Raw genomic sequence first — 25939 nt, 5'->3', positions numbered from 1 at the left:
GGCGCGGGCGGCGGAAGCCAGGCCGCTTTCCCGGCAGCCCCCGCGCCAAGATGCCTGACAGGAGCTTCCGGCGGGGGAGCGAGAGGCTCCGCTGTGGCGGTAGGTTGGGCCCGGCGGGGCGGCGCGGCGGCCTCGGCTCCCGCGGTGACGGGTGGTGCGTGGTGTCCCTTGGCAGGGTGTGAGGCGTGACGGTCGGGCCCGGCCGAGGGTGCCGCGGAGCAGCGCGCCGCCGTGGATGAGAGGTACGGGCCGGGGCAAGGCGGGAGGGCCCTGCGGGCGCTCCGCGGCGCCAGGCGGGCGGTGCCGGGAGGGGCCTCCGCGGGGGCGCCGAAGGCCGTGGAGCTCCCGCCGGGCTGCGGAACGGAGCCGGGCGGGCTCGCCGGGTCGGTGCCGCGGGCCCGGCTCTCCGCGGGAGGCAGCGCTTTAGCGCGGAGCGGGGCTGCGGCGGGCTAGTCCGCCCCCCGGCCCGTACAGCGTGTGTCTCCTTTACCCAGTGTCGTTGGGAGAGACGAGGTCCCCGAGCCCGGCTGGGAGCCATGGCCGCCGTGGTGGCCAAGCGCGAGGGGCCGCAGTTCATCAGCGAGGCGGCGGTGCGGGGGAACGCCGCCATCCTGGACTATTGCAGGACGTCTGTCTCGGCCCTGTCGGGCGCCACGGCGGGGATCCTCGGCCTGACCGGCCTGCACGGCTTCATCTTCTACTTCCTGGCTTCCGTCCTCCTCTCCGTGCTCCTGGTGTTAAAAGCCGGACGGCGATGGAATAAGTACTTTAAATCCCGAAGGCCGCTTTTCACGGGGGGGCTTATAGGAGGGCTGTTCACATACGTCCTGTTCTGGACTTTCCTGTACGGCATGGTTCATGTCTACTGAAACAACTAGGAGCCACATTAGCTGCAGTGGTTTTTAACGAAGCAGGAGGACTGTTGCCAAAAGTCATCTACACAACTAGGTCAGCTCACCTTTTAAACCGTTGTTCATCGCTTGCATTGTTAATACTGTCAGTAAATTATGTCCAAGTACAAATGAATCGGTAGTACTGTTCTAATTAAACTGAATGTGAAACACCACTTGGATGCCTCCCATGGATATTTGGTGGTTAAGGCATAACTTCTGTCCCTAATTGCAGGCACGGCCATGGGTTTTGGTTAATGTAGTCCCTCGTATCCTTTGTGTTTTGGCTAAGACACACCAATTACAATCCCTTCTAGATTTGCTGCCCATCCCTACACGCAAATACTGGTGAAAGCAGCATGTAACAGCACTCAAAAAATAATCGACTGACACACGGAAATACTGCACAGTAGCACATAATTAGGTGTATGGGAAGGTTTGGTACAGAAATGTATTTGAGTTGCTAGTGCAAATGTTATGTTCCACAATTGCTCTATGTACACACTATCAATAAATGACATTCTCACGGATGCTCTTCACTGGCGTGCACAAAAGTCACTAAGTAACGCTCTCACACGTCAACCACTTTGCTCCTTTTCAGTACCGGCGTGTCCAATGAAACACAGACACCGAGGCAGCGCGGTGTCTTGCAGCCTGGCAGCTCAGTCTGCCCTGAATATGCTTGTAACCTGCCGGCACTTTCTGTAATCGGTGCGTTGTGGTTCCGTATGTCTCTGGCAGGAACGTGAAGGAAAATTCGATCACCCGCTGTAGAGGTAATAGCTTTGGTATAGACCTGCTTGTGCAAACATAGCGTGTGGAGACTCATTTGAACACAGCAATCAAACTCTTGTACAACGACTGGGTTTTGTCATGTATTTTCTCCTAGAACACACGCTGCTCCAGCTGGTTAACGCTGTTCTTTGCATTCATCACTGCTTCACCAGCACACTGTAATATATTCCCTTTTTATGTTGTACACAGATTTTACAATATAACTTTCTCTATTTAGAAATATTTTACAGAAAAATCAACTTCTGGTGAAATGCAGGGTTATACAAAAGGTGGAGTTGATACTGTTGCCTCTGTGGTGTCTCCTGTTGGGGGCAAAAGATGATCATGGCTTGAATTCCATCAGTAGCGACTGCTTTGACGGGACACATGGCATCAGAAAACAACTGGCACTTGCCACTCATTAATGGGTGTGTTTTATACACCTGTATTATTCAAATACTTTCTAAACCCTTAATTGGAGCGTTTAGCATATGTATCACAGAGAGAAGGTGGTGTGTGCAACCTAAAGAACATGCTGTACAGAAGAGGCACGGAGAATATTCCCCTAAAGTGAGAAATTTTATTGCTGTACATTAAATACAATGAGGGGGGAAAAAAAAAATCAAAGGAACAAGCTCCTGAGAAGGAATCTGGTTATGTTTCATGAACAGCAATGGTTGTGGGAATTGTGTTAAACAGAGGGTAAAGAAGGGAAAGAGTTTAGGGAATTTTGGGGGCCTGAAGACTTAAATTCAGGAACTGGCTTTGGTCATCTCACAGGAAGATGCTGTTTTGTTAAGTGGAACCATTGGTTTCAGTAGCACACGGTCAGCGTTACATGTTATGATGAGCTCCTTGGTCTCTATGAGTTGTGCCTTGGCCTGATGGCACAGGGGGTTCACCATGTGTTTCACCATCTAGAAATCATTACACAGAATTAAGCTCTGCCAGTCAAAGGCCTCTGCTGTTTTATTGGCATGTCAGTTATGGACACGTTGACTCCTGTTTGCCTAGAGGAGAGACTTCTGGCATGAAGACAGAAGGCTTTGGATGTGATTCTAGCATCAGAGGTACGCAGCTTATCCTAAATGAAGTCCACTGTTTAATTCTATTTTCTAGCTAAATGTTTGACTCAATTACTTGCATCTGAACAGAAGCAGAGGGAGTGGGCTAGACTGGGTGGGGCTTCCTATCACTGACTGCATTCGGAGTTTGCTAACAAAGGTGAGTTTTAATTTAGAATCAGCCTGTACCTCGGAGTAACCACCTTAAAGTTAAAGCAAAGGTGAGCACAGCTCGCTGTCTCCATTTGTGCACAACACTCGATCACAGCAGCTCTGTGTGACACCACGCTCTGCAGCTGCCCTGGCAGGACGTCAGGCTGCAGCAGGAGCCCTTTAAATCTTGATATTCAAAGAATGCACAGAAACACTTAATCTTTGTCACGATGGCTCCTGCTGGATGGCAACCAGGCAGCATTTGCAGAACACCGATGGGTTTGCACCAAGCCATATGAGGCAGGAATATTCACCTGCTCTCCTCAAGGAGCTGGTGAGTCAACCCCTGTCAGCTCAAGCAAATGCAAACTTTAAACAATGATATTCTGTAAGCGCTTTTCTGAGATAAGTTACATGCCCACATAAATCCACAAAATGGGCTGCAATGAGACATTTCTCTATTGAGAAACAAAGCAGCACTCGTAGTTCTGGGAAGGTACCGGAGTGTTGAAATAGTGGACATCTGTCTGCTAAATATTCCTCCTGTTGGTGTATTTGGAAGAACCTGGCAAAGCCGGTTTCACCTGACAGCGCTCCCCTTTCCAGTCTCTGCAGTACAGTTCAGGGTACTGTGAAAAACAGCAGCAGCATTAAGTCCCCCATCCAGAGCTCTCCCTGCCCCGAGCAATTGGTGAGTGATGCAGAAAGGACAATCCCAAGCAAATTAAACCAGCCACTGAACAAAGGAGGGAGAACCTAAGACCACCCCTGTGCAGATACCTGTGCCATGTGGCTTTCCAGTGCACTAATCCCCTTTTCCCCCTCGCTGTCAATCACATCTGTCCCTGCCTTGCTTCAAAATACTCCTGCCTGCTGTTACCTGTGCTGTGCTCCGGGCCAACTACGCCTGGAGACGGTGGGTAGCAAGGAGGTGGCCGGGACCGTGCCACAGCTGAACTGACTCCCCGTTCAGAGCTGCGGCAGGACCTTCTCCTGCTGTTCCTGAGATGAGCAGAGCACCTTGTTGCAGCTGCTGCGAAGGCTCTTCCTGGAGGAGCAGCATTTCTAGCCCTAACGGTTACAGACACAGAGCAGTTAGAGTGATTGTCCCCACTCTGACACAGGGCCACAAGCCATCGGAGCAGGAGACAGGTTGAATCTCAGCCTCAGCCCTCCTCGAAGTGCCGGTGGCGTTTCACATCACGGCTCTTTCGCGCACGGAAGCAAAGCACAGCACAGCCACGGGGTAACGCTGGCTGTTGACGTAGGTACAGATATATCTATCAGTAGATATAAAAACATTCGTTTGGTGCCTTCTTTTATAAAATCCTTTTATAAATCCATAGTGACGACACACTGTTGCAAGCTCAGGATACCAGAGAACATCTCAGGGAGAGAAGGGCGTTCTTTAAAGGACTTTTTCCTCTGGGAATCCCGACAACAGGCAGTAGATGTGATCTGGGGAATCTCCACCTCCCAGTCCTGGTGTGGTTTCACACCTGCGTGGTTCTCCTGGAACCCGAGTCCAGCTGGCAGAGCCACCGCTGTGCCTAGAGCCCACCGAGCTGGTCAGGGCTCTGATTCCCATTCAGCGTGGGGCTAGATAACGATTTCCTGGTGGTGGACCTGAGGAGACAAGCAGAGGTGACAGACAAGGCCCAGCACGCTAGTTCTGTTTCAGGAGGCAATGTGGGCAAGAGGTTCCCAGCCAGGCTTTGTCACACCTGACCACAAAGGCCATCACCCTCCGCATGGTTAAAGCCCCAGTTTTCAGTTTCACGAGGCTCTGGCGCTCTTGGAGCTGCCCCAGTTCCACCCGCAGTCACTACGGACCGACAGTGCAAGGCCATTTATAGCCCAACCGTGACACAGCAGGTTCCTTTGCTCCCCAGCTAACTGCAGCGATGAGTTACAGAGGGAGGGAGGAACTTGGCTAAACTCCTTTGCAGGAATATAATTTCCTGGAATTGCCCTTTGTTTGCCATTAATGTTTACTGTGTTCCCGTATCTCCTTCTATTAGTCACAACAATAAAGCCATTACATTTAAACACAAAAGCCAAGCCCACTTACTTTACTTCCTCGTACTTCTTGCCTCGATAAAAGTTACTCTTTTTAATCAGATACAGCAGCACCAGGTCACAAAAGAAAGCTCCCTGCAAACAGAAAGGACTTGTGGTTTATCTTTAGAGTAGAAGAGGAAGTGTTCTGATCCAATTAGCAATGAGCATTAACTAAAGAATAACTGGTAGAAGCTGCATTTTCCTCCCTACTCCATGTAATCGGGTATTTAGACTACGAGGTACATTAACAAGTGCCTGTAGGACAGGACACACACACCTGACTGAGCAGTCAGAGCAGCAAACACTCTACTGGAGAAGATCTAAACGAGCTGTCCCATTTTATCCTCCTCACAGCTAAATGAGGGATCTGGGTCCCAATATATTAAAGAAAATACATTCACTTACCGCTCCCATGAGAGCAAGGCCTGAACCGATATTGATAATGGTGGGAATGATGTTAAATTTCCCTGCCTAAAAGGAGAAAGGTCATGAAGTACTCAGTGAAAGAACAACCCAAGAAACAAACTTAAGGGGTGTGGTACTGCACAGGGGAAGCTACTGGTGCCTGCGGGTGTGTTTCATTAGCACAAGCAGGCACAGCCATAGATTTGCAGCGAACCATCTTGGAGGCTGCAGGTCCATGTGTGTCTCAGACCCAACTGTCCATGGCTGCGTTTCTGAGCTTGTGTCAGCCCTGGATTAGGCTTCTTTTTTTGGCAGTGCATGCACATGGAAAACACATCTCTGGGGCATATTTACTTCTGTCGGACTTCCCATGAGCCTGTTTTTAGGCAGAAGAGATGCAGACTCATCTGCACTCCGGGCCACCTCCTTTCTCATGGAGGGTTAACTCCACGTGGATGAATGGCCAGAGCCCTTTCCTACAACAAGCCAGGGAGGCTGTTCTCATCCCAGAGCTGCCTTCCCACTGAGAGATGTCCCCCACCTATTTTCTCTCCAGGCTCACAAGTACTCTGGCCTGGGACCTCACCTTGCCATTCACCATCACGTCAAAGCGGATTCCATATGCTTTAATGAGCGTCCGGTAGTCAACCCCCTCAGCATCCCGGTAATATTTGGCAAACCTGGAATACAACAATGCTGACTTTAACTCCATCATCTGCCCACCTCCACAAGAACCCATCTGGATTCACCTATCTCTTCAAACAGATCTATTTCTCTATGAAAACCAGCTTTAGCTCACCATCAGCACAACTCCCTCCCTCCCCGCCCATGCTGAAGCAGTGTGCCTGGCTGGGGCAGTGCCTGGTGTGATCTGGTCCTACCTCACTGCCAACCTCCAACACCTGAGAGCCAAACCAGCCCAGCCCAGCTGCGGTACTGCATCGTGTTCTCCTCTTTACTTACCTGAAGTTGTACCCAGAAGAGATGGAGTTTTCTGCAAACTTGTTATCCAGCCGGCTAAAAGAATAGTGAGGATTACATTCAGAAGGGGCTTTATCAAGATCACAGTTCCATTCAATCTGAATTCCTATCACACCACCCTTAATGAAAGAGAGAGACAGCGTGAGTTGTTTCAAGCTTAGTTCAATTAACATGTCTTCAAATTTGTCAGATCCTTGGGCAAGTTTTCCCCAGGGACAAGAACAGCTGCATTTCTGGTCACAGACACGAGCATATGCACTTCTGGATGGGCTCAGTTCATGCTTACAATATTAGTCACATTACTCCATACACAACCCCAGTTTTCCCTGTGCTGGGATCCTAGGAGGAGGTTTCTCATCCCAGGACACTGATTTCATTAATTTAAGTGGCTGTAACATACTTCAGTGGAGAAGAGGCTCTTTTATGCAGGGATGAGGTTCACAAGTGCAGAAGCCAGCACAAAGCCTGCACTCCTCTCACCCCGTGCTGCCCGGGATGCCCCAGACTGGCTCCATCTTCCCCCCTGGGCTACGCACGCTGGGTCGCAGCCTGTTTGGCGCTGAGCCCTGGCACTGCATGCAGAAACGTGTCCATTCCCACAGGGGAAGCCTCACGGGGCATCCTCTGAGCAGGGGGAGCCCCACTGGCCTTCCCGAGTTCTGGGTTTGAACTGATGGTGTAGTCGTGTTGAAATTAAACAAAAAGAAATTGTTTAATGCTGGCAGAGCAGCGGTTTGGGCAGCCCTGAACCACAGGTAACTGACCCAACCACCTCCTCCAGAGGACCCACATCGCCCCATCTCCCATTCCCTGGGGACAGGATAAATCGGACCAGCTTGACTTTAAGCACCAGCATCTCTCCACTGCTCCCTGAACAGGAGGAGGATCCCTGGGCAGTGGCCAGTGGCTCCCCTCACGGCCACCCAGCGAGCGGTACGGCCAGCTGGGAAGCCACACGAGCCCGAGGGGCACTCCTACCTCCAAGGCCATTTCCTGGAAGTCGCTCCCAGCCCGCTGGACGATGTTCCCCAGGAGGAAGATGGGGCAGTAGGGATGCTCCGTGCTGTAGCGGCAGCTCTTCAGGTAGGACTCGTTGGTTGCCAGCACATTCATCCTGCAGGTAGGGAAGAGGGAAATCCACCTTGTCTCCCTCTCTGCTTGCCTACGCCACCGAGACCGCAGAGACAAGAGACTTCTCCAACACCTCTCGTGCACAACAGAAATGGCACCTTGCCGCCAGCCTCGGCACCCTGCGAGCCTCTCCACTGCTGGCCCAGGGAAAGCAGCCTGCTCACACAAAAAACATGTCCAGGCCAGACAGGGACTAGGCCAGCTGAATCTGGGCTCAAGGAAGGACTCACACGGAGCAGGTTGCCAGGGTGCTCCAGGGCCACTTACTTTTCTCAAGTAAAAAAATAAAGATGCTAGAAATGTCCAGCTGAGCTTCTCAGAATAGCAGGAACACGCTCCTTTCTGCACTTCTTTCTTTCATTCGTAGGGGAGCCAGAGCCACAGCAGCAAATGCAAACGAATATTTTAAATGTGCATTTTCCCAGCCTTGTCCAGGCACCTTCATTTTTATGAAAGGGGAGGAGTATCTGGGAGCAGAAGCAGCTCTGTGCTGATTACGCACTGGCTGGCAGACAGATCCACCTGCCTTAAGAGCTCTGGTGCATCCCACACTGCAGGAGCCATCGCAGACCCCCTTTGGTGCAGGACAGCCTTATCCCAGTTGCTCTCAGAGAAGCTCCAAGCCCTCATTATCTCCTTGTTCCCGCACAGCCTGAAGCCAAAGGCCTTAGAAGAGGGAATACCCACCTCCCCACCCCAACCCTCAGGCAGGAGGACAGTGGAGCAAACCAAGGGTATTGGCTCTGTGATGGAGAGGACAGGGGCACCTCCGAGCACCTGCACCTACTTGGAGAACTTAAACTTGGGGAAGCGGATTGAGTTCTTGATGTAAACAGTGAAGTTTTCTGCATTGGCGAGAAGTGGTTTCCTGGAAGAGAAGGGTTTGTTATCTGTTTGATGTTCATACCCTGCCCACATGTTTAAACCAGAACTGCCATTGTAGGAACAGCCAGGTTTCATCCCGTGGTGCTATGCCAGCCGTGCCACTTGCCCCACGCTGCCAGCAAGGAGCCGGAGAGGAGCGAGCAGGCTGAGGGGAAGCCCTGAGAGCTGGAAAGAGCCGTGGGACAGGCAGGGAGCCGAGCAGCGGGGAGCAGAGGGCCAGTCCTGCCAGGGAGCCACACAGAGCTCCCTTCCACACTGCAACAGCCAACATTCAAGCAAGCGCCCAAGCGCAGGGAACCCAGAAACCGCCCTGAATGACACACAAGCCAAGCGACTCAAGGTTGGGAACAGCATAGGATGGTCACGTACTTGGGCTTGGATCTTTTCTCCACTGGGCACCAGGCCAGTATCTCACAAGTCCCTCTGATGCTGTCCCTGTCTTTCAAACAACGGCCAGTCTTAACCCCTGCAGCACAGACATCACAGAAGAGGTCACACAGAGCAGCCACCTCCTCTCCTTCGCTACAGAGCACACAACAATCAGATGCTTTTCACTGCCACCCAAAGCCCTCCTCCCTGCTGTGAAAGGGCCTCTCAGCTGGAACCACCACTCTCTTGTTGCTTCTCTGAGCAGCCCGGGGTGCTTTGGCCCAGCCACCACAGAGCTGTAAGCAAAGCAGCCATCTTAATAAAAGAGAGTAAAGAAAAGAAAGTCCTTGCTGCTTTCTGTCATGAGAGATCTCTGGGGTTGTAACCAGGCTGATGACTCTGAAGGAACCTGCCTCTACCAGAACCAGTACAGGAGAAGGGACCCTTCCCTTACCATTGCCAGCCACCACCGCTTCCCCCGCCGGGCAGTCCCCGTCCTTGTAGCACAGGGCGTCGGGAATGCTGACACTCTGCAAAGTAGAAGAGGACAGGAGTGAGACCTGGGACAGGACACGAGACTCAGAGGGGTAAGAAAGTGCTGCTGATGGGGGGTGAATCCTCTACAGGGTGACGAACACGGAAAACATGCAGCTGAAGTGGTAACTGCAGGTCATGTGCAAAGAGCTCGACAGCATCACGCCACCAGCAACACCAGGGTTCAGCTACGACGTCCTGCTTTTGGGCTCTGCTCAGTCTGGAGAGGGACAGGCTGTGGAAAAACCCAGACACCACCTACCACTCACCAAAACCAAGCCGGAGTCCACAGTACTTCACCTTCAGAGATAACCCTACCTTTGATTTAAGCTACAAGCTCTCTGAGCTCAAATGACCCTTCTCAGCTGCACACCAGGTTCCTGCAGCCACTAGAGGACAGCCACATCCTGAAGGAGCAAGCTGTGCTCTGGGCCTGCACTACCCTCTGCTTGTGACATGGAAAATTAATTACTGCTACCTGGAGACAACACTCCTTGGATGGCCACTGTCCTCCTCCCCAAGGCTCCAGCCTGTTCTGAACCATGTCTCTGCAGAGGACATTTCAACATGACACGGTTTGAAGGTCCTGAAGGTAACAAAAGCCTGAACGTTCAGCCCTTCCCAGGATGGGGCTCTTAAAGTCTTCTCCACCCGTAACTACACTGAGTCACCTCAAAGTTGCTTTCCCATGGCCTTGTCCGACCCTGAGCAATCACTGTTCTGGTCTCATCTCCAGCTGGGCAGATGTCCAACACATTCAACTAGTCAGCAAGACTCTACATGATCAGTGCCTCTGGAAATTAAGCCAGCTGAACCTCCCAGGTTTGCAGTAACCAGGTGGATTTTCCCAGCTGAGATATTACACTACAGAGAAAACCCTTTTGCCTTCCATCCTTCCCGTGTTCGTTGGTCCCCGGGTGTCCTCTGTCAGTTCTCACCCCCAGTTTTGTAGGGGTCTGGGGGCCAAGGGGCTCAGTTCTTCCTACCTCAGGACATGTGGCTTGCCTCTGGTTTGGGGTCACGATCAGATTCGTCATGACAAAGAAGACATTTTCACCCTAGAATAAACAAAGTAAGGCAGGAAGAGTTAGAAAACCCGTTTTATTCTTAAAGTACGTGTTACAAGGAGGACGCAGTTCTCATACAGACACGTAAATTGTTCGATTTACCACTTGCTGCCTCCTGTCAGCACAAGACCCTGATTTTCCCCTCACACCTTTCCACGCATATGTGACAGACACTAGCAGAGAAAGCACAAACAGCCACTGGCGAGCACAGCTGGGCAATTCCCACCCTGGTGCCAGGCCACATCTGCTGCCACCTTCTCCCCTTAAGCATCAGCGGTGCCCCTCGCTTTGTCCAAGTCAAGGAAGCAGCAAGGCAGGTGGAGCCAGACACATTTCAGGCAACCCTCATCACTCAATTTGCACCACTTTTTCTTTCCAGCTCCCACCCGCTCTGGGCCGCGCCGTAGCCCAGGAGAGGAGGCAAGCAGACACTTTGCTCAGCTGAGCAGTCCCATTGAAGGCCACAGGACTTCTGCTTGCCAAGTTCTGCCCACCAAGCAACATGGACCTTTGCAAGAGAGACAAGGCTGCTTTGATCTTTGCTGGAAAGACCTAAGAGAAGGCACAGCATCGCTTCCTTGTAGCCCACCTCCTGCTTATTCACAGGGAAGACCTGGATACATCACTTCAGCCTTTCCACCAGCAACCACGCTGGAAGATGTCCTTCTAGCTGAACGGCAGAGATGATAGCAGTGGGGCGATGCCTACCTGCGGAGGGATGACGTAGTCTGCAACATCCCACAGCCGCTCCCCCAGCTCCGAGGTGTTGGTGAAGGCCACCCCTTTCAGCTTGGTGATGACAGAGCTCTGGAGGGACGTGTCCGTGTCCTGATAGCCTTTCTTGACAACAAACACCCACCTGCGAAGACACAGCAGACAGCGGCATTAGGAAGCAGGGTCAGGGAACAAGTTGGCCAGAAAAGGTTTACACCAAGGTCAAACACTGTTCAAGCGCAAACCAAAACATGCCAATGACACCAAACCCTCTGCAACTACTACCATAAATTTAGAGTAAACTCTTTGACACAACTGCACCTACCTACAGCACTAGAGAAAGAGTCAGGACCAAGACGCCCCCATGCAGGGAAAGGTGTAATAACTGGTCACAGGGTAAAAACCCAAACCTTCCGCCTCCCTGTCCTCTGCTGTGCTCGGCAACCTCGATGGAAAGAGGGGAGGGCAGGGCTCTGTGTTCCTCAAGATGAAAAATACTACAAGCTTTTGCAAGTTGCAGTGAGGAGTGCAGCTGGTTTCACAAATACACGACTCGCCCCTGTTTTAGCAGCCTGACGTTAGGGTACGAGTCCAGCAACAGCCCATGGCTGGGGAGAAGAAGCTCCTGCAGGTGAGCTGAACATTAACAGAAACCTGTAGGGAATATTCTCGGCTGGATACAGGGTGTTTCGTAAGCCAGTGCGATGGTAACAACCCGACTGCACCCCAGCCTCTGGGCTGGGCTTCAGGCTCCTCGCTCGCACACCTGGAGTTGCTGCTTCCTTACTACGCCGTCCAGGGAAAGGTTTTGCTGACTTCTTCCCACTGGAAGCAGCAAGAGCTCCGTGTCGCTGGGTGAAAGCCTCTGGGGTAAATACAATGCCTCCAGCTTCTCCACAATACTGACAAATTCACGTGCCAGGACAACACATCACCCAGACCCTGGCAGAAGCCAAGGGTGCTGGGGCAGGTTTTGGGGGAGGGATGCAGGCTGCATGTGCTGGCACAGCTCCCCCTCGCAGTGCCCTACTGCAGAAAGGGAGAGCAGCCATCTCTGGGGCTGGGTGGCACTGGCACACGCTGCCCTTCACTGCTACTTGTGACAAACCTGAATAATAACATTCCCCAGCCCTGGGAAGTTTCCTGCTTTCTTGTTTTCCCAAGAACACTGTTTTTCCCTCTCGGGGGGCTCAAAAGCAGACCCTTACATTTTCTGCAGTGGATCAGGGAGGCAATGGCAGCTACATGCAAACGATGCAGAGGGGTTTGATGACCACAACCCCCGAGGCAGCCTCTGAACAGGTACGGGTACGTAATCGAGCAGCCAGATATCAGACTAACTCACCACCCCTGCGATAAGCTGGGAGCCCCCAGCCACAGAGGAGTCACTGCAGGCACCATCAGTGACCGTGCCAAAGGTCTGCAGAAGGCAACAGATACCCAGGGAAGAAACAGCCTGCATGGCCCAGCCAGCCTCTGAACATGCACGGTCACTGGCCACACTATAGCCCTCCTGGTCGGAGGATGTGTCCTCAGCAACGTTATCTGCCGGATTCCTCCTTCAGCAGCTCATACGTGCCAGACTGCTGAGGCTCCATCTCTGCCCTGCTCACTAAAGCGGGCTCTGGAACTGTACACCCTTCTATAAATAAACCCAGCACGTAAAAATGACTCTGCTATATTTAATCAGTGAAAACATGAGGTGTGAGAAAGGTGAAGGGACTCGGCAGCACAGACAGTGGGTAAAGACTTATGAACCGCATTCTGCAAAGCCTCAGAAACTCAGGAAAAGCAATGGCAGAGGCATCACACAGGCTGGGGAACGCCAGGTCTGAGCCTGCGAGCTGCAAGGAGCATCGCTGCGTTCGTTACACGTCTGTGTCACCAGCTTCTTGCAGAACTGGGCCTTTTCCGAGAGGTGCTCTAGCTATCTCCATGCCAACTCGCCCTGCTCTGAAAGAAATGCAAGGCAGCTGACATCCACGCTAACCTCAGCCTCCACAAGCCTGGCTGCTGCAGCCCACTCCAGCAAAGAAATGTGCCACTTTGTGCTCTGTTCCCTCCCAGTTACACTTCAGCATGTCACGCAGCCGTGCAGACCAGCCAGGTTTGCCCAAAGGCTCAGCAACCACGGCCATAAATGCAGTTGTTTCCAACAAGTCAGGTGTTAAGGTCTGGCACCATCCCCACCGAATACAGAAATAAAGGCATAAATAACACAGCACAAAGCCATAGTGCCATTTGATCTATATTTAACTCCACGTTAAGCTGGAAGGTAGAGCTGAATCTAGCAATCCCTAGCAGCTGAAAAATCAGATAGGAGTCTATTAGACATCACAAAATCCAGCTGTATAAACAAGCATAACTATCTGCATTAAAATCACCCGGCAGAGCGAGCTGTCACCGCCTGCAGAGCACCCACATCGATCAGCACAGCACAGCAAGCAAACGCAACCGCAGCGGTACGTGGAGCACAGGGTGACTCTTACCCCACCAGGTAAGCCAGGATGGAGAGCTGCACCACTCGGTAGAGAACCCCCACCTTCTTATTCTTCGCAATGACGTATTTCTCCGTTTTATAATCAAAAAGCGATAGAAATAAACCCTTCCAAGCCACCTGCCCCATGCTCCCGGCTCGCTCCGGACCGGCGGCTGGAGCGGGCAGCGGCGTTTGCAGCTCGCATTATCCACACGTGCTCTGCATGGAAACCTGACGCACCAACCCCTTCCGAGCCTCCGAGAGGCTGATCTCCTCCCTCCCGGCAGCTGCTCGCCCGCAGCAGCTCTCGGGTCGCAAACCAGCAGCTGCACTAACACGAGATCCTTCCTTTGCCGCTTCCCAGCTCATCCATCCTCTGGGGAAGCCCCCGCCTCGGATTTCATCCCAAGCTTCATCCTCTGCCCCCCAGTCACAAAATGTTTATAGTGAAACATGTTATAGCATGAAGCCATGTTACAGCATCCAAGGTGACAGAGCTACAGTCTCTCCCTGTGAAGTATTAAAGCCTTTCTTCAGCCTTTACGTGATGGCAAAGCACCTGCTTAAATTTTTAATTTCTTAAGTGTTCGCATGAGGAATGAGAACTTGCGTCCTTACCAGCCATCCAAAATACCTGCCTGGTTACTACAGCTTCCCACCAAAAAAAAAAAAACAACCTCAACAACTTAAGAAACAAATAAATTCTGCATGTGGTTAAGGGCTCAATCACCATCACATCTCATTAAACACAGAGTGCTGAGCCAGGCACATACAGCTACAGAACAGTGTCTGCTGAAATAGCAAAGGGAGAGGAGCAGTTTAACCCTCGCCGAGACCAGAGCTGTTTTCTCACCAGTAGTGCAAGAGATGACTCCAGTGTAACAGAGGCATTTGCATGCGCAAGGACATGAAATGATCATTACTTAAACCAGGAAGGGTGACACTGTCTCCTGGCTAAGGAGGGAACAGAATGAGCTCTGAGGTGGAAAATGAAGCCAGGACCTTGCAGCTAACACATACCTCACCGAGAGGAGATCCAGCAGCAAGCTGGATCCACCCCATCTTCCTCCTCTGTCTGGGTGACCACACAGGCTAAAATCAGACCAAGACACTTGCCAGCAGTTAAATAGTGTGTTGCCTCCTGGCCTGGTTTTACTTAGTGGCACAGACACAGGCCTGCTGTGAGTTTTAGTAATTATTTTCCAGGTCAATTAATGTGAGAAAGGATTTACATAGGTTAGAAAAAACGTTCCTTAGAGTGAGAAGTGTTCCTGCTGTTAGGTGTGCCCTGAAGATGTCAACCAGGTTTGATGACAAAAAAATAAAGGATGTAAAACTGATATTTTTTTAAGAGCCATCAAGTACAAGCAATAGCTGTTTTTTGAATTAAAAGCTTCAATTTGTATCAAATGTACCTCAGAATATTCTGAATACTGCTCAGCACAGGCTAGATTTGTGCTGACAACGCTGTTGCTGGCATGCTCTTACAGGAATTTTTCTAACCACCTTCTAGTTTTCACAACCTTATTTTTCTTCACACCTGGAAATCCAGATTACTGGTTTGTTTCTCAAAGTATCTGTGGGTTTTTCATGCATAAGCAGTTTCATTTCCACAGGGGAGTAAATAACAAAATCTAATCATCATCAGTTAAAGACAAAAAAACAGTAGTTTCTCTTAGTCCTTCTCAAGGGACTGAGGCTGGGTCTCATGTGCAAGATATCTCCCTTCTCGAGTCCAACATTTTGAATTTCCCAAGGAAAAAAGCAGTTCAGCTCCTTTCCCATGAGGGCTATTTGCTCAGTCTAGAAATTCTCACGGGGAGGATTTCTCCTCCGGTACCAAAACTCTCCCTTTCTCTCTCTCTCTTTATTCCTGACACGTTACACCTATACGTAATTCCTCACACTGTTCACAGTAATTGCCTTCTCATTATTCACACGTAGTCACAGGATACAGGTCCCTGTCTGCCCAGACTGCTCCTCACCCACATTTCCCTCCACCTGTCAGTAGCTCTTTGGAGTTAAGCTGCCCCAGAGCTGAACTCAGCCCAGTCACAAGCCCGTAAATGCCACGTAAAGGGACTGTGGAAATTAACCTTTAGACTCCTGCTCTGACCCAGTGGCATTTGAAACGCAGCAAGGTCACACCTGTCTCTCTATGGCTTTGTAGCACAGAAACATTTCAAGTTCAGCCCAACAACATCTTTAAATCCCACCCAAAGGAGAGCACGTGGTTTCCAGGCAGTGGCAGACAGCCATGGCCAGGGCAGGCGTGATTCACCAGTGACTGCTGGACATGCCCCTTGTAGGCACTTGTCTTATTGTTTCCAGTTCCAAACGACCAGCCCCAGGCACCAATTCTCCCAGTGATCCTCACTGAGCCCTTTTTGGGCTATCAAGTGCAGCAGAAAACATCGGCTCCCAACGCATGACGGCTGACTCATGGGACACTGAGACATTTCTGAAGCACTGGAAATGCTCCTGCAGCAAATGCCTGAGCGATGCAGATGCATCATCCTTTAGAAACAGGCGCCAGATCAGCTACTGAAATAGAAAGGAGACAAGGAGCAGAGGATGTAAATAGGAGATAAACTATTTTGGCAAGGAAATGAACAGTGGAAAAGGCAGAGGTCAGCTCTCTCCATTAGTGTTTTTTTCTCACAGTATCAGACTTGTAGGTCAACATCTAGAACAAAAACACAGGGAAGAGCTGAACAGGTTGAAAGGGGAAGTTGCTCTTAAACCACAGCACATGTACACGGAAACAAGGAAAGCAGCAATATCAAGCACGAGCTGCTTTCTGAAGAGGACGGGCTTGGATGCAAGAACAAAGAAATGTGTGTGCAGCCTGCAGTGAAAAATGCTGCATTCAGGTTCTCTTTAAATCCTCACCTTGACTTTACAGTGTAAATAAGAAGTAGGTTGCTACTTGCCAATGAAAAATTGACAAAAAACCAGCCTCAATATTTGTCCTCCTAACTAGCACCCCCGGACACCCAGCCACAACGGAAATCTTTCTTTCAGGAGCTGTTAGAAAAACATTCAGATTTTTTTTTGCCTAGAAAGGGAATCTGTGGAAAGAGTCTTTCTATCACCGACAGGAGCATCTGACCCTGTCTGCAGGAGTGAGAAATGGAAGCGTGCTGAAGCTTCAGAGTATATTCTCTCTTTGATTCAGCTCATCATTTCCAGGAGAGCCATTTTTAGCCTCTGAAAGCATTCCAGTTTGCTCCCCCAAGCCCTGAATCTCCTATACAGTGCACAGGAGGTCTTGTTATCATTAGCCGGAGTGTTTATCCACTCCTCTCCCCCAGCCCAAGAACTGAAAGCACTTGAGGAAGAGGACCAAAGAGAGGTAAGAAAAATAGTGCACGTCTAATGAAACTAATCCATCATGCCCTGTTCTGAGAGAGAGATGGCACTGAGTCAGATAACAGAAATTAAATAAAAACACAAATAAAACGTTGGTAGGAGATTGAGTGCAACGACAGCTGGAACAGCAGCGTTACGCAGGGCTGTATTGCAATGTTTTCACCTTCTGAAGTCAGCCAACAAGAGCATCACTGGGGAGTGTTAAGTCAAAGGCCTGAAAGCTGAATGGTTTTAATAAAACATGTATTCACATTAACCACTGACTTAAAGGTGAAACCCTGCTCTTGAATACACCTGACACACCACTTTTACACTTCTTTGCCAATGTGTATCATTCCTGACCTGGAAAGATATGAAACTGGTCCTGGCTTGACAGCTCTATCAGAGCTTACCTTGCTGCAAGTGCTGAGGAGGCACCTTCATCCCCTTCCTTCACCTTCATCATGTAAACAGCTGGAAAATCTAGACTGAGGCCTCCACCCTTTCCTCCCTGGGGTTACCAAGTGGTAACTCTTTCCAGCCACAGGAAAACACACCTGCTACTCAGACTTGACCCCCAGAGGAAAAGCTTTCATGAGCAACACCCTCAGCCTGGCACCGGACCCTCGCCTTGGCTCTGCAGGCTGCTGCTGCCCTAAGCCAGTTATGAGTTACCACCTGCAAGAGGCTGATGTGTCCCAGCTGTGCTGCACAGACGAACCAGAGGCGGTTTGGCCAAGCTGGCAGAGTCAGAGCAACCTGCTCACAGCAGTGCTGCTCTATTCCAGCTCATCCATCCTGCTATAATAAGAGACAGGAAATTTCTCTTTGGAGCTGCAATCCAATTAGCCTCCAAATAAAGCTGCCCCAACAGGCAAGCCCAGCAAAGCCCTTCATGGCTCCTATCTGATGCTCTTACGTCAGTACCCTGCGCTTGATCATGAAGAACTACTCGTGCCCTTTTCCTGATAAGCTTTCCTGAGCAGCCGACTTCCACTTCACTTTCTCCTGCTAACACTCAGCCACCACCCTCCCGCAGTTCAATATATGAACCTGTCAGCTTCTGAACACCCTGAGGGAATTATAACCCAAGGCTTGCAAATCTTCCTGGCATATGAGAAAGACATAAGCAGCAGCTGGTATCACCCCTGATTAAAATAGCATCACAAAATGCATCCTGTCCTCCCCTTTAAGGATACAATTAAAAAGCTATTTGGGAGACATCAGCTCTTGTCAGTCACCACCCACCGTCACACCTACTCCTTGGTCAGATCGCTACAAAAATAGCCAAAATCTATGTGGCCAAGCTCACCCAGCAGAAGCTAATATCCAAACGCGGAGTGACGGACCCAAGCCAGGACTGAGAGCTAAGATAGCAGAGGGGGACAGGTAATCAGAACCAGTAGAGAACAAGCATCTGTTCTTGCTCTCCTGGGCTACCAGCAGCATTTGAGAGTCATCTCTCCCCAACAGAGCAAGCCAAACATAGAGGAACAAGTCCCTTTAGCCTAACGAGTAGTGTTGGGACAACAGACCTGAATGGGAAGGGGTTTAGGACCTGACCCAGACCAGTCTGTGTTTCGTACTCAAGAGCGGAGTGACCCTCCCTCCCCGGAGAAGCTGTGGGTCTGCAGACACTCTGCTTTCTCTGTGAGATGCATAAAGATCATGAATGACCCTTGCAGCTCAGAGGCCTCCAGGACATCTGCAGCAGCTCCTCTGCCTGCCCATGACACCTGGACCCCAAACAGCCTGCCAACACATCAGCCTGGCTGGGGTCAGATGTTTAATGACTCTCAGCGAGTCATTTGCAACTCTTCTGTTATTCAGGAGATGGCATAACTGTGCCACTGCCAGAGTGCACCAAAGTCAAGGCCACACAGCAAGGCCACGAACGTTCACAAGGCTTTTGCACAGGGGATTTTATTCAAAATGCAGACTGCAAATAAATTTAGAAGCAGACACAGCAAGGCTTCCATGGAAACAGCACAAAAACCCAGCTGTGGTTTGGATGACAGAGTCTTGGCAGTCTTGACTAATCCCTTAAGTGCCATCCAATTACTGCAAATGTGTTTGGCATCTACTACAGCAATTGCAAAGAATTAAATGGTCGGATGGCACTCATCGGAAATTACAAGTCACAGAACCCTGTAATGCATTTAAGAAAAACATCTAAAAAGGAAAATAGCATCACCCACTGCAAAAGCTGACCTCCTTGAAAGCCATAAGGGACAACAAAAGGGATTCAAGTAATGAGGGATACTTAATTCAAAGAAGAAACTAGAAAAAAAAGGAGAGAGGGAGAATAACAAGATTGGCTGAAGGAGATGAGCTTATTTCACCTTAAGAAAACTCTCCTTTCAACTCCTTATTCCTAGCACAGCTTCTACAATTAACACTCCTTCCACAATTAACACTCCTTCCCTTACGAAAGTCATCAAAAAGCTACTAACAGCTTTTCTGTGCCCAGACTTACCAAGTACGATCTGACTGTAGAGATCTCCAGGTGCTTCAGAACAGGTAGAATTTCAGTGTAAAATGGAGAAGGTCTGGGAGGGAGGACGGTACTTAATTCCTCACAAAGCTCCTTCCACACAGGGACATGCAAAGAAGAACAACTTTGTAATGGCTCTGCCAAAGTCCAGACTGAGCAATCGAGAGTAGCCCAAGACTTGCTCTGCTACCTGGGAAAGGGCACAGCAAAACACCTTCAGCCAGCACGTGCAATACACAGTCAGGCTTCACTTGCAAGAATTTATTTTCAAAGAAAATGCAATTAAAAACAATACAAAAAAGAGGATTTAAACAAAGGGGGGTGACAATAAAGCCATTCAGAGCAGGCAAAGCATGTTTCTTTCCAAACAGGACAGAGCTGTTCTGACATAAAACCTGACACAGGTGGTTCTTTGGTTCAGACACGAATTTCCTTTCTGAGCTCTCACCTAGGAAGTCTCATTTCCTCAATCCCTGGCACTTGTAAGCAGATTCGGAGTGACTCTCTGTATGCAGCTCCAAGGAACTCTACAACCAACCTGCAGGGAGAGAGAAAGAAATTTAAGCCAGAAGAATGACTGCAGCTGCTGAAGGAGCTGGATGACAGTGCGAGATCTCTGCACCTCTCTCTTACTATTGAAAGTCACACAAGGGCTCTATATTCCTCCAACAATATCTTGCTGTGGTACCTCTTACTTTTGTCCTAAGCTGGTAGGCCGGTGTTATCATCATCTTTAACTTCTGGCTGTTTGTCAGCCAAATGTAGAGCTAGGATGTACCCAGGGCTGTACAGCCTCCAGGCTGCCCATCCCATCAGGAAGGCGATTCCTGTAACAGCCTTGAAGAGAGGTATTAATAGCAGTACCCAGGTACCAGACAGGAGTTTTACAAGGAAACTTTAATGAAGGCCACAGTTTGCTTGTTAACTTTAGTTTTCCATCAGGCAATATTGGTTAAGCCAAAGGAGACGGGAATGGTTTTGCCTTCTGAAGGTCTGAATGAAAATCTATGTTTAATCTCCTCCTGTGGGTAAACACACACTAGATTTGTGGGGTTTACAGTTAGCCAAACACAACAAAAATAAAAGAACTACACAATGAGGGACAGAGAAAGCCAGAGAGGAACAGGACCAAGTGTCTGTACTTGTCCTTCTTTGGAAACAGCAAACACCTGAGGGGGGCTGAGATCATTTCATTGCTCAGGAAAGAAAACACCTGGTACTGGTGTATACACACACTTCTGATTCGAAGAAGCAGAGGCATCAAGGGACATACTTTACTGTAGTAAAATGCACAAATTTTTATATATATGTATATACATGTATATGCAAAATGCTTATTTCTCCATTTTCATTAGCAACAGCAGGATGGGAAGCTTCCCCAATCCTTTTCTATTTCATTCTATTCTGAAGCTACTCAATACTAAAATCAATTTAAGAACCACTCAGCACCACAGCAACTCAGACTGCAATCTAATACACAAATCTAACAGGCTCCAAGATGATTTTGTCCTAGCACATCTACATTAAAGCAAAATTTCTCATGGGGAGTCTAGTTTATCAATACCAGACAGTCCCTCTGTGATGAATAGTCAGTTGAAATTAAACAAGCAGGCAACTGGATTGCCCAAAGGAGCTGGGCCCCTATGGTCAAACCAGCAATTTGGGAGAGTACACTAGCAAATATCCTCCCTCTGCTTTTATCCTGGAGTCAAAACCTGATTTCACCAAATTCAATGGCAGAACAGATGTTTGCTTCAAAACGTCCAGGATTTAACTCCAGGAACTTGATCAGTTCTCTAGATTCTATCTGGATTTCTCACTTGTTCCTGCCTGAAGAGGAGGACCAAGGTGCCTACGTGATGCTCTGACACCTCAGTGTTACGATTCTCTTCTTTCAGGCCCAGATACAGTTCTCTGTTGACTGTGAGTTTTCCAGGGACCAGCAGAACCGTTCTGCTTTTTAAGAACTATGGAAAAAGAAATAAAAGGAACAAAATATCAGCTGCTTTTCAGAAAAACTTGTTGCAACAGCAAACCCTTAGTCAGACCGTAAGACCCACCCTGCACAGTGCTGCCACCAAGCCGTGTCCTGGTGTGCAACCTTATGTGTAACCGTCACCCGGGGGAAATTGTCTGGGGCAATGAAAGCTCGCAGGGCTGGGAGAGCCATTCCACAAGGAGCAACTTGTGAAGGAAAGAAGAAGACGGCAGCATCTGTTCTAAGTGCCGAGTGCCTCCTGGGAGACACTGCCGCGAGTAGAGCATCCCTCTTGCTCTGCAGGGTCAGAAAACAGCATCACACGGGGGAGAGCAACATCCCCCCCGCAATGCAGGGGAAACCCCAACCGGGGACCTCTGGCAGGTAACGGGTATCAGCAAACCGCAGGATTTTTGTGGATACCTTAAAGACAATTCCGCTGCCACGGCGATATTGTCTCCGCCAGTTCGGAGGGAGCAGCGCACATCCCGCGTGCCCCGCGGCACAAGGCAGCGGCTCGGCCCCGGCCTGCCACGGGTGTCCGCGACTCCGTGAGCCTGTCCCCACGGCAGCAGCCGGTTCCGTGCAGCCGGAGTGCTCCCGGACACCCGGCACCCGCCCCGCGCTCCGCCGCCTCCCCAAACCGAGCGCTCCCAGCGCGGGGGCCCCAGCGCAACAAAACTGCGCGGGGGGCGGGGCCAGCCGGGGCGGGGCGGGGCCTAGCGGCGGGGCCCTCCCCTGCCTTCCCCTCCCGGGCGGGGCGGGGCCCTGTCGCGCCGCTCTCGCGATACCTCGTTTGAAACGGAGGCGGGCGGGCGCCGCGGCTCCCTGGCAGACAAGGCCCGGCCCCGGCGGCCGCCGCCGCCGCCGCGATGCCGCTCCAGCCGCGCCTGCTCCGCACCTACTCGCGGCGCGGCGAGCACCTCCGCCCGCTGCCGCTGCCCGACCGCTGGATTTCGCCGCCTCAGGACCGCAAGCGGTTCTTCAGCTCCACCTCGGCCGGCTCCAGCGCCGCCTCAGCCAGCTCCAGCGCCCTCCTCTCCGCTCCCTCCGACCTCGACCCCGACTTCTCGCCGCCCGACAAGCGCTACCGACTGCCCCTGGGTAAACACCCCGCCCGCCCCTGGCGCCTGCGGACCCGCCGCGGCGCCGCGGCGAAGGAGAACCGTCCGCCGGAGCCGGCGGCCCCCGCCTCCCCCTCGCCCTCGCCGCCGCCGCGGGGGGCCGCCCGCCGCCGCCGCCGCCAGGGGCCGCCGTGCGCGGCGCAGCGCCCCCTGCTGTGCAGCACTCCGCAGTGCCCGCCCCCTCGCGCGCGGCCCCGCCGCCGCCGGGCGCCGCCGGCCGAGCTCAGCTCCCTCGTCCTGCTCAGCACCACCGTGGAGGGCAGCTCGGGGCTGGACGGCAGCCTGGAGCTCTACTCCGCGCCGCGCGGGCAGCGGACCGCCTCGTCCCTGGAGTCACCGCAGGGAGACTCGGAGCAGGTCCCGCCACTGCCGGGGGCTGACAGCGCGAGGGATGAGGGGGCTGGATGGGCCTGTCCCAAAGGCGCGGGCAGGAGCCGTGAGCCGGACCCGGTGTTGCAAACGTCCGGCAGGGTTCTGAGGGCATCTGTGCGGGGACCCTGCAGGGCACAAGCTCCTTTGTCCCCACAGAAAGCCACAACCACCCCCCAGGCCGCTCTGCCTCCCGTTAATGGTGAGCCAGAGCACTCTGCACCATATGACGGTGCCGCTTCGGACGAGCCATGTGATGATTTAAGGAGAGATTCAACAGAAGGAAGCTTGTGTTGTCAGAGAGGCAAAAACAAGAACTACCAGCTTATACCGGTGGTGGTCTTGGACCCTCAAGAAGTGCCAATGTGGCTAGCGAGCACGAAACGCAACAAAATGGCAGACACTCAACCCACCTGCCAGCAGCCAGTATCTCCTTTGGGCCTTCAAGGAATCTTGGAGAATAAACATAACGGTACCAAAGTCTTTCCTGGACAGGGAAGCACCTGTAGAAAAGCTTGCATCAGCGGCTTCAGTGCCAGCCGGTGGGGCAGGCAAACAAGGCTCCGTCCAAAAAGGCACAAAAATAAGAGACAGCAGCAGCCTAATGACTCCTTTTTCAGACCACAGATGAGGCAAAAAGGAATGAAGAAGGGTGTTCTGGAGATGTCTGTAGATACAAGAGACAATGACTGTTCATTCCTCAATAGCTTCCATTCCTGGGGTAGAGTTCGAGCGTCTTTGTCCTTCCATAAGAAGAAGAGAGTTACCACAGAAGAGAGTTTCTGCAACAGCATTCTTTGTACCCCTTCTGTGAAATCCCAGCTTTCAGGGTACCAAGCGACCCTATCTGCTGGTAAGACTCAGTGCTGCACTTGGTCTGCTTCCTCCATGGTCCTGCTGGCTCCCACAGCTTCCTATTCTGCCCTGGAGCTAATGCTTACGGATGCAGAGAAGGTGTTTGGGGAATGCCACCAGGAGGGGCCTATCGCTTTTGAGGAATGCATTCCTTTAGATAAGATGAAAGATTGCAAGAAAATTGGAGAGGGGGTGTTCGGAGAGGTCTTCCAGATTGACAGTGAGAGAGGACCTGTGGCCTTAAAAATAATTCCCATTGAGGGGACTGAAAGAGTAAATGGTGAAGCTCAAAAGAGCTTTGGAGAGATTCTGCCCGAGATAATAATTTCAAAAGAACTCAGTCTCCTGTCTGAAGAGTCTGTGAATAGGAGTGTTGGGTTCATCAGCTTGTACTCTGTGCACTGCGTTCAAGGGGCCTATCCTAAGTATCTCCTGGAAGCCTGGGACAAATACCACAAAGTAACGGGATCAGAAAATGATCGGCCAGACCTTTTTGGGGACAGGCAGCTCTTCATGGTTCTGGAGTTTGAATTTGGAGGCAGTGACTTGGAGCACATGAGAAAGAGGTTCAGTTCAGTGACATCAGCAAAAAGCATTTTGCACCAGGTCACTGCTTCCCTGGCCGTGGCAGAACAGGAGCTGCACTTTGAGCACAGAGACTTGCACTGGGGGAACGTGCTGGTAAAGAAAACTGATGTAAAGGAGATTGATTATGTGTTGAATGGGGCAACGCACACAATCCCCACAGCAGGGATTCACGTCAACATCATAGATTATACCTTGTCTCGGCTGGAGAAGGACGGGTTAACTGTGTTTTGTGACCTTTCCACTGATGAAGAACTGTTTGAAGGCACAGGGGACTACCAGTTCGACGTCTACAGGCAGATGAAAGCAGAGAACTCCAACAGCTGGACTGACTATCACCCACACAGCAACGTCCTCTGGCTGCACTACTTGTCAGATAAACTTTTGAAAGACATGCGCTACAAGAAAAAGGAAGCAACTTCTGCCATGAGGAAAATAAAGCAGCAGCTCGTTAAGTTCCGCAAAGAAGTACTGACCTTTGAGTCTGCCCATGAAGTTTTACAGAAGAGCAGCCTCTTCCAGTGAGCAAGGGAGCGCAATGTTTCCAAGAACTGTCACTCATACTGCCTTTCTCCTTTGCTGTTTTTGATGTATGGTCTTTTTAAATGTTGGGACAATGAAGAAGTGTTGTGATTGGTTACTGGTGTGTATAATACTCTATAGAAAAATGTCTAAAAAACCTGAAAAAAAAGTTATCTACTTTAAGATGTTTCCATACGTACTTTTTTTTGAGGGGTGACGCGGGGAGAGAACAGAGTTGACATTTGAGAAGGGGGGAAGAAAAAGACTCCTTTGGGTTCAATTAATGTTTTGAATTCCACAGAAGTTTTCTTACCTTTTTAGTCTTAGATTATTAAAAGTTCTTTCCTTCCTATATTGTCTTTCTTACAAATGCTCTTTTTTTAAAGAAAAAAGAAAAAAAATACCATTCTGGACAGTGAGGACAAAGGTAAATATTCTTAGCCCAGTTGGGGACAGAGAGGGGAAAAAAAACCCACCTTTTGACTTAATTTTAAAAATGAACTTTTGTTCAGTTTGGCAAAATTTGTACCTGGAATGATACTATAAAATGTAAATACATAAGGTTTCTGTAGTGTACGTTTTAAAAACACTCTAATCTGAAATAATATGATTTTTTTTCTCTGTAAAGACCAGTGAAGAGGTATTGGATTAGGAAAAAAATAAGAAAAAGTACCTGTGTTCCTGATGCATTTTTGACCATTATTATGTTGTGACCTTGTATACCGACAGGAACCCAAATCTGTTACTTGATGGTTGCGTTAAAGCGATTTTCTCCATTTACCTACAGAATTAAATGCACAAGGTAATAAGTTTTCTTTAGTCCTGATTGCAGTTGGATCAGATGACCTAAATTTGAAGCTACGCTTACATTAAATTTGAATTCTTTGTTTTCAATAAGTCCTTCGCTAACATTCAGGTACATTAAAGAAACTGGTCTAAAGAGAACAGATAAACTAAGTGAAAAGTTAATTAGATTATTATTAAAGATTAGTACATCCAATAACCCAGATGCATTAGGTAATTAAGAGGTAGCATCATCAGATTTGTTATAACTGGAATGCTGTCTATGCAGTCTGTCTATATATGTGTGTATATATGCAGTCTATCAATTAGATGCATCTTTGAACCTATCTTAAGGTCCACTTTGTACAAGC

General features: G+C 50.3%; 3 protein-coding genes across 5 annotated transcripts; 2 read left to right on the top strand and 1 right to left on the bottom strand.

Moving 5' to 3' along the window:
* The first annotated feature begins 10 nt into the window (after positions 1 to 10).
* Positions 11 to 1066, top strand: EMC6 (ER membrane protein complex subunit 6). Its single transcript, XM_068415355.1, has 3 exons — positions 11 to 99; positions 176 to 242; positions 495 to 1066. The coding sequence occupies exon 3, from the start codon at positions 537 to 539 to the stop codon at positions 867 to 869; it is 333 nt and encodes a 110-aa protein (XP_068271456.1). The 5' UTR covers positions 11 to 99; positions 176 to 242; positions 495 to 536; the 3' UTR covers positions 870 to 1066.
* A 244-nt stretch (positions 1067 to 1310) lies between these two features.
* P2RX5 (purinergic receptor P2X 5) lies at positions 1311 to 14177 on the bottom strand. 3 transcript variants are annotated; one of them, XM_068415352.1, is made up of 12 exons: positions 13518 to 14176; positions 11023 to 11173; positions 10234 to 10305; positions 9168 to 9243; positions 8714 to 8810; positions 8247 to 8327; positions 7307 to 7442; positions 6311 to 6447; positions 5934 to 6027; positions 5348 to 5413; positions 4953 to 5035; positions 1311 to 4507 (listed from the first exon to the last, which is right to left on the bottom strand). In XM_068415352.1, exons 1-12 carry the CDS (start codon positions 13652 to 13654, stop codon positions 4432 to 4434), a joined length of 1206 nt encoding a protein of 401 aa, XP_068271453.1. In that variant the 5' UTR covers positions 13655 to 14176; the 3' UTR covers positions 1311 to 4431. The 3 variants fall into 3 exon arrangements, with proteins under 3 accessions (XP_068271453.1, XP_068271454.1, XP_068271455.1); XM_068415353.1 differs by lacking the exon at positions 5348 to 5413 and having other exon boundaries at positions 13518 to 14177; XM_068415354.1 differs by lacking the exons at positions 10234 to 10305; positions 11023 to 11173; positions 13518 to 14176 and adding an exon at positions 9723 to 10032.
* Positions 14178 to 22202: 8025 nt separating this feature from the next.
* On the top strand, positions 22203 to 25010 carry HASPIN (histone H3 associated protein kinase). Its single transcript, XM_068415805.1, has one exon. It carries the CDS (start codon positions 22203 to 22205, stop codon positions 24786 to 24788), a length of 2586 nt encoding a protein of 861 aa, XP_068271906.1. The 3' UTR covers positions 24789 to 25010.
* The last annotated feature ends 929 nt before the right edge of the window (positions 25011 to 25939 follow it).

Source organism: Nyctibius grandis, chromosome 18 (assembly GCF_013368605.1).
Source record: "Nyctibius grandis isolate bNycGra1 chromosome 18, bNycGra1.pri, whole genome shotgun sequence".
NCBI lineage: Eukaryota > Metazoa > Chordata > Aves > Nyctibiiformes > Nyctibiidae > Nyctibius > Nyctibius grandis.
This window is presented reverse-complemented; position numbering and strand designations above follow the sequence as displayed.

What these genes read in the sequence shown, in the direction of transcription:
- HASPIN (XM_068415805.1), top strand. Translation starts at nt 22,203, where the DNA reads ATGCCGCTCCAGCCGCGCCTGCTCCGCACCTACTCGCGGCGCGGCGAG.
- P2RX5 (XM_068415352.1), bottom strand. Translation starts at nt 13,654, where the DNA reads ATGGGGCAGGTGGCTTGGAAGGGTTTATTTCTATCGCTTTTTGATTAT. An exon ending in AGCGGTGGTGGCTGGCAATG is followed by an intron (nt 8,811 to 9,167) that starts GTAAGGGAAGGG and finishes TCTGTGCTGCAG; the next exon opens with GGGTTAAGACTGGCCGTTGT. An exon ending in GCCTTGCTCTCATGGGAGCG is followed by an intron (nt 5,036 to 5,347) that starts GTAAGTGAATGT and finishes TTCTGTTTGCAG; the next exon opens with GGAGCTTTCTTTTGTGACCT.
- EMC6 (XM_068415355.1), top strand. Translation starts at nt 537, where the DNA reads ATGGCCGCCGTGGTGGCCAAGCGCGAGGGGCCGCAGTTCATCAGCGAG.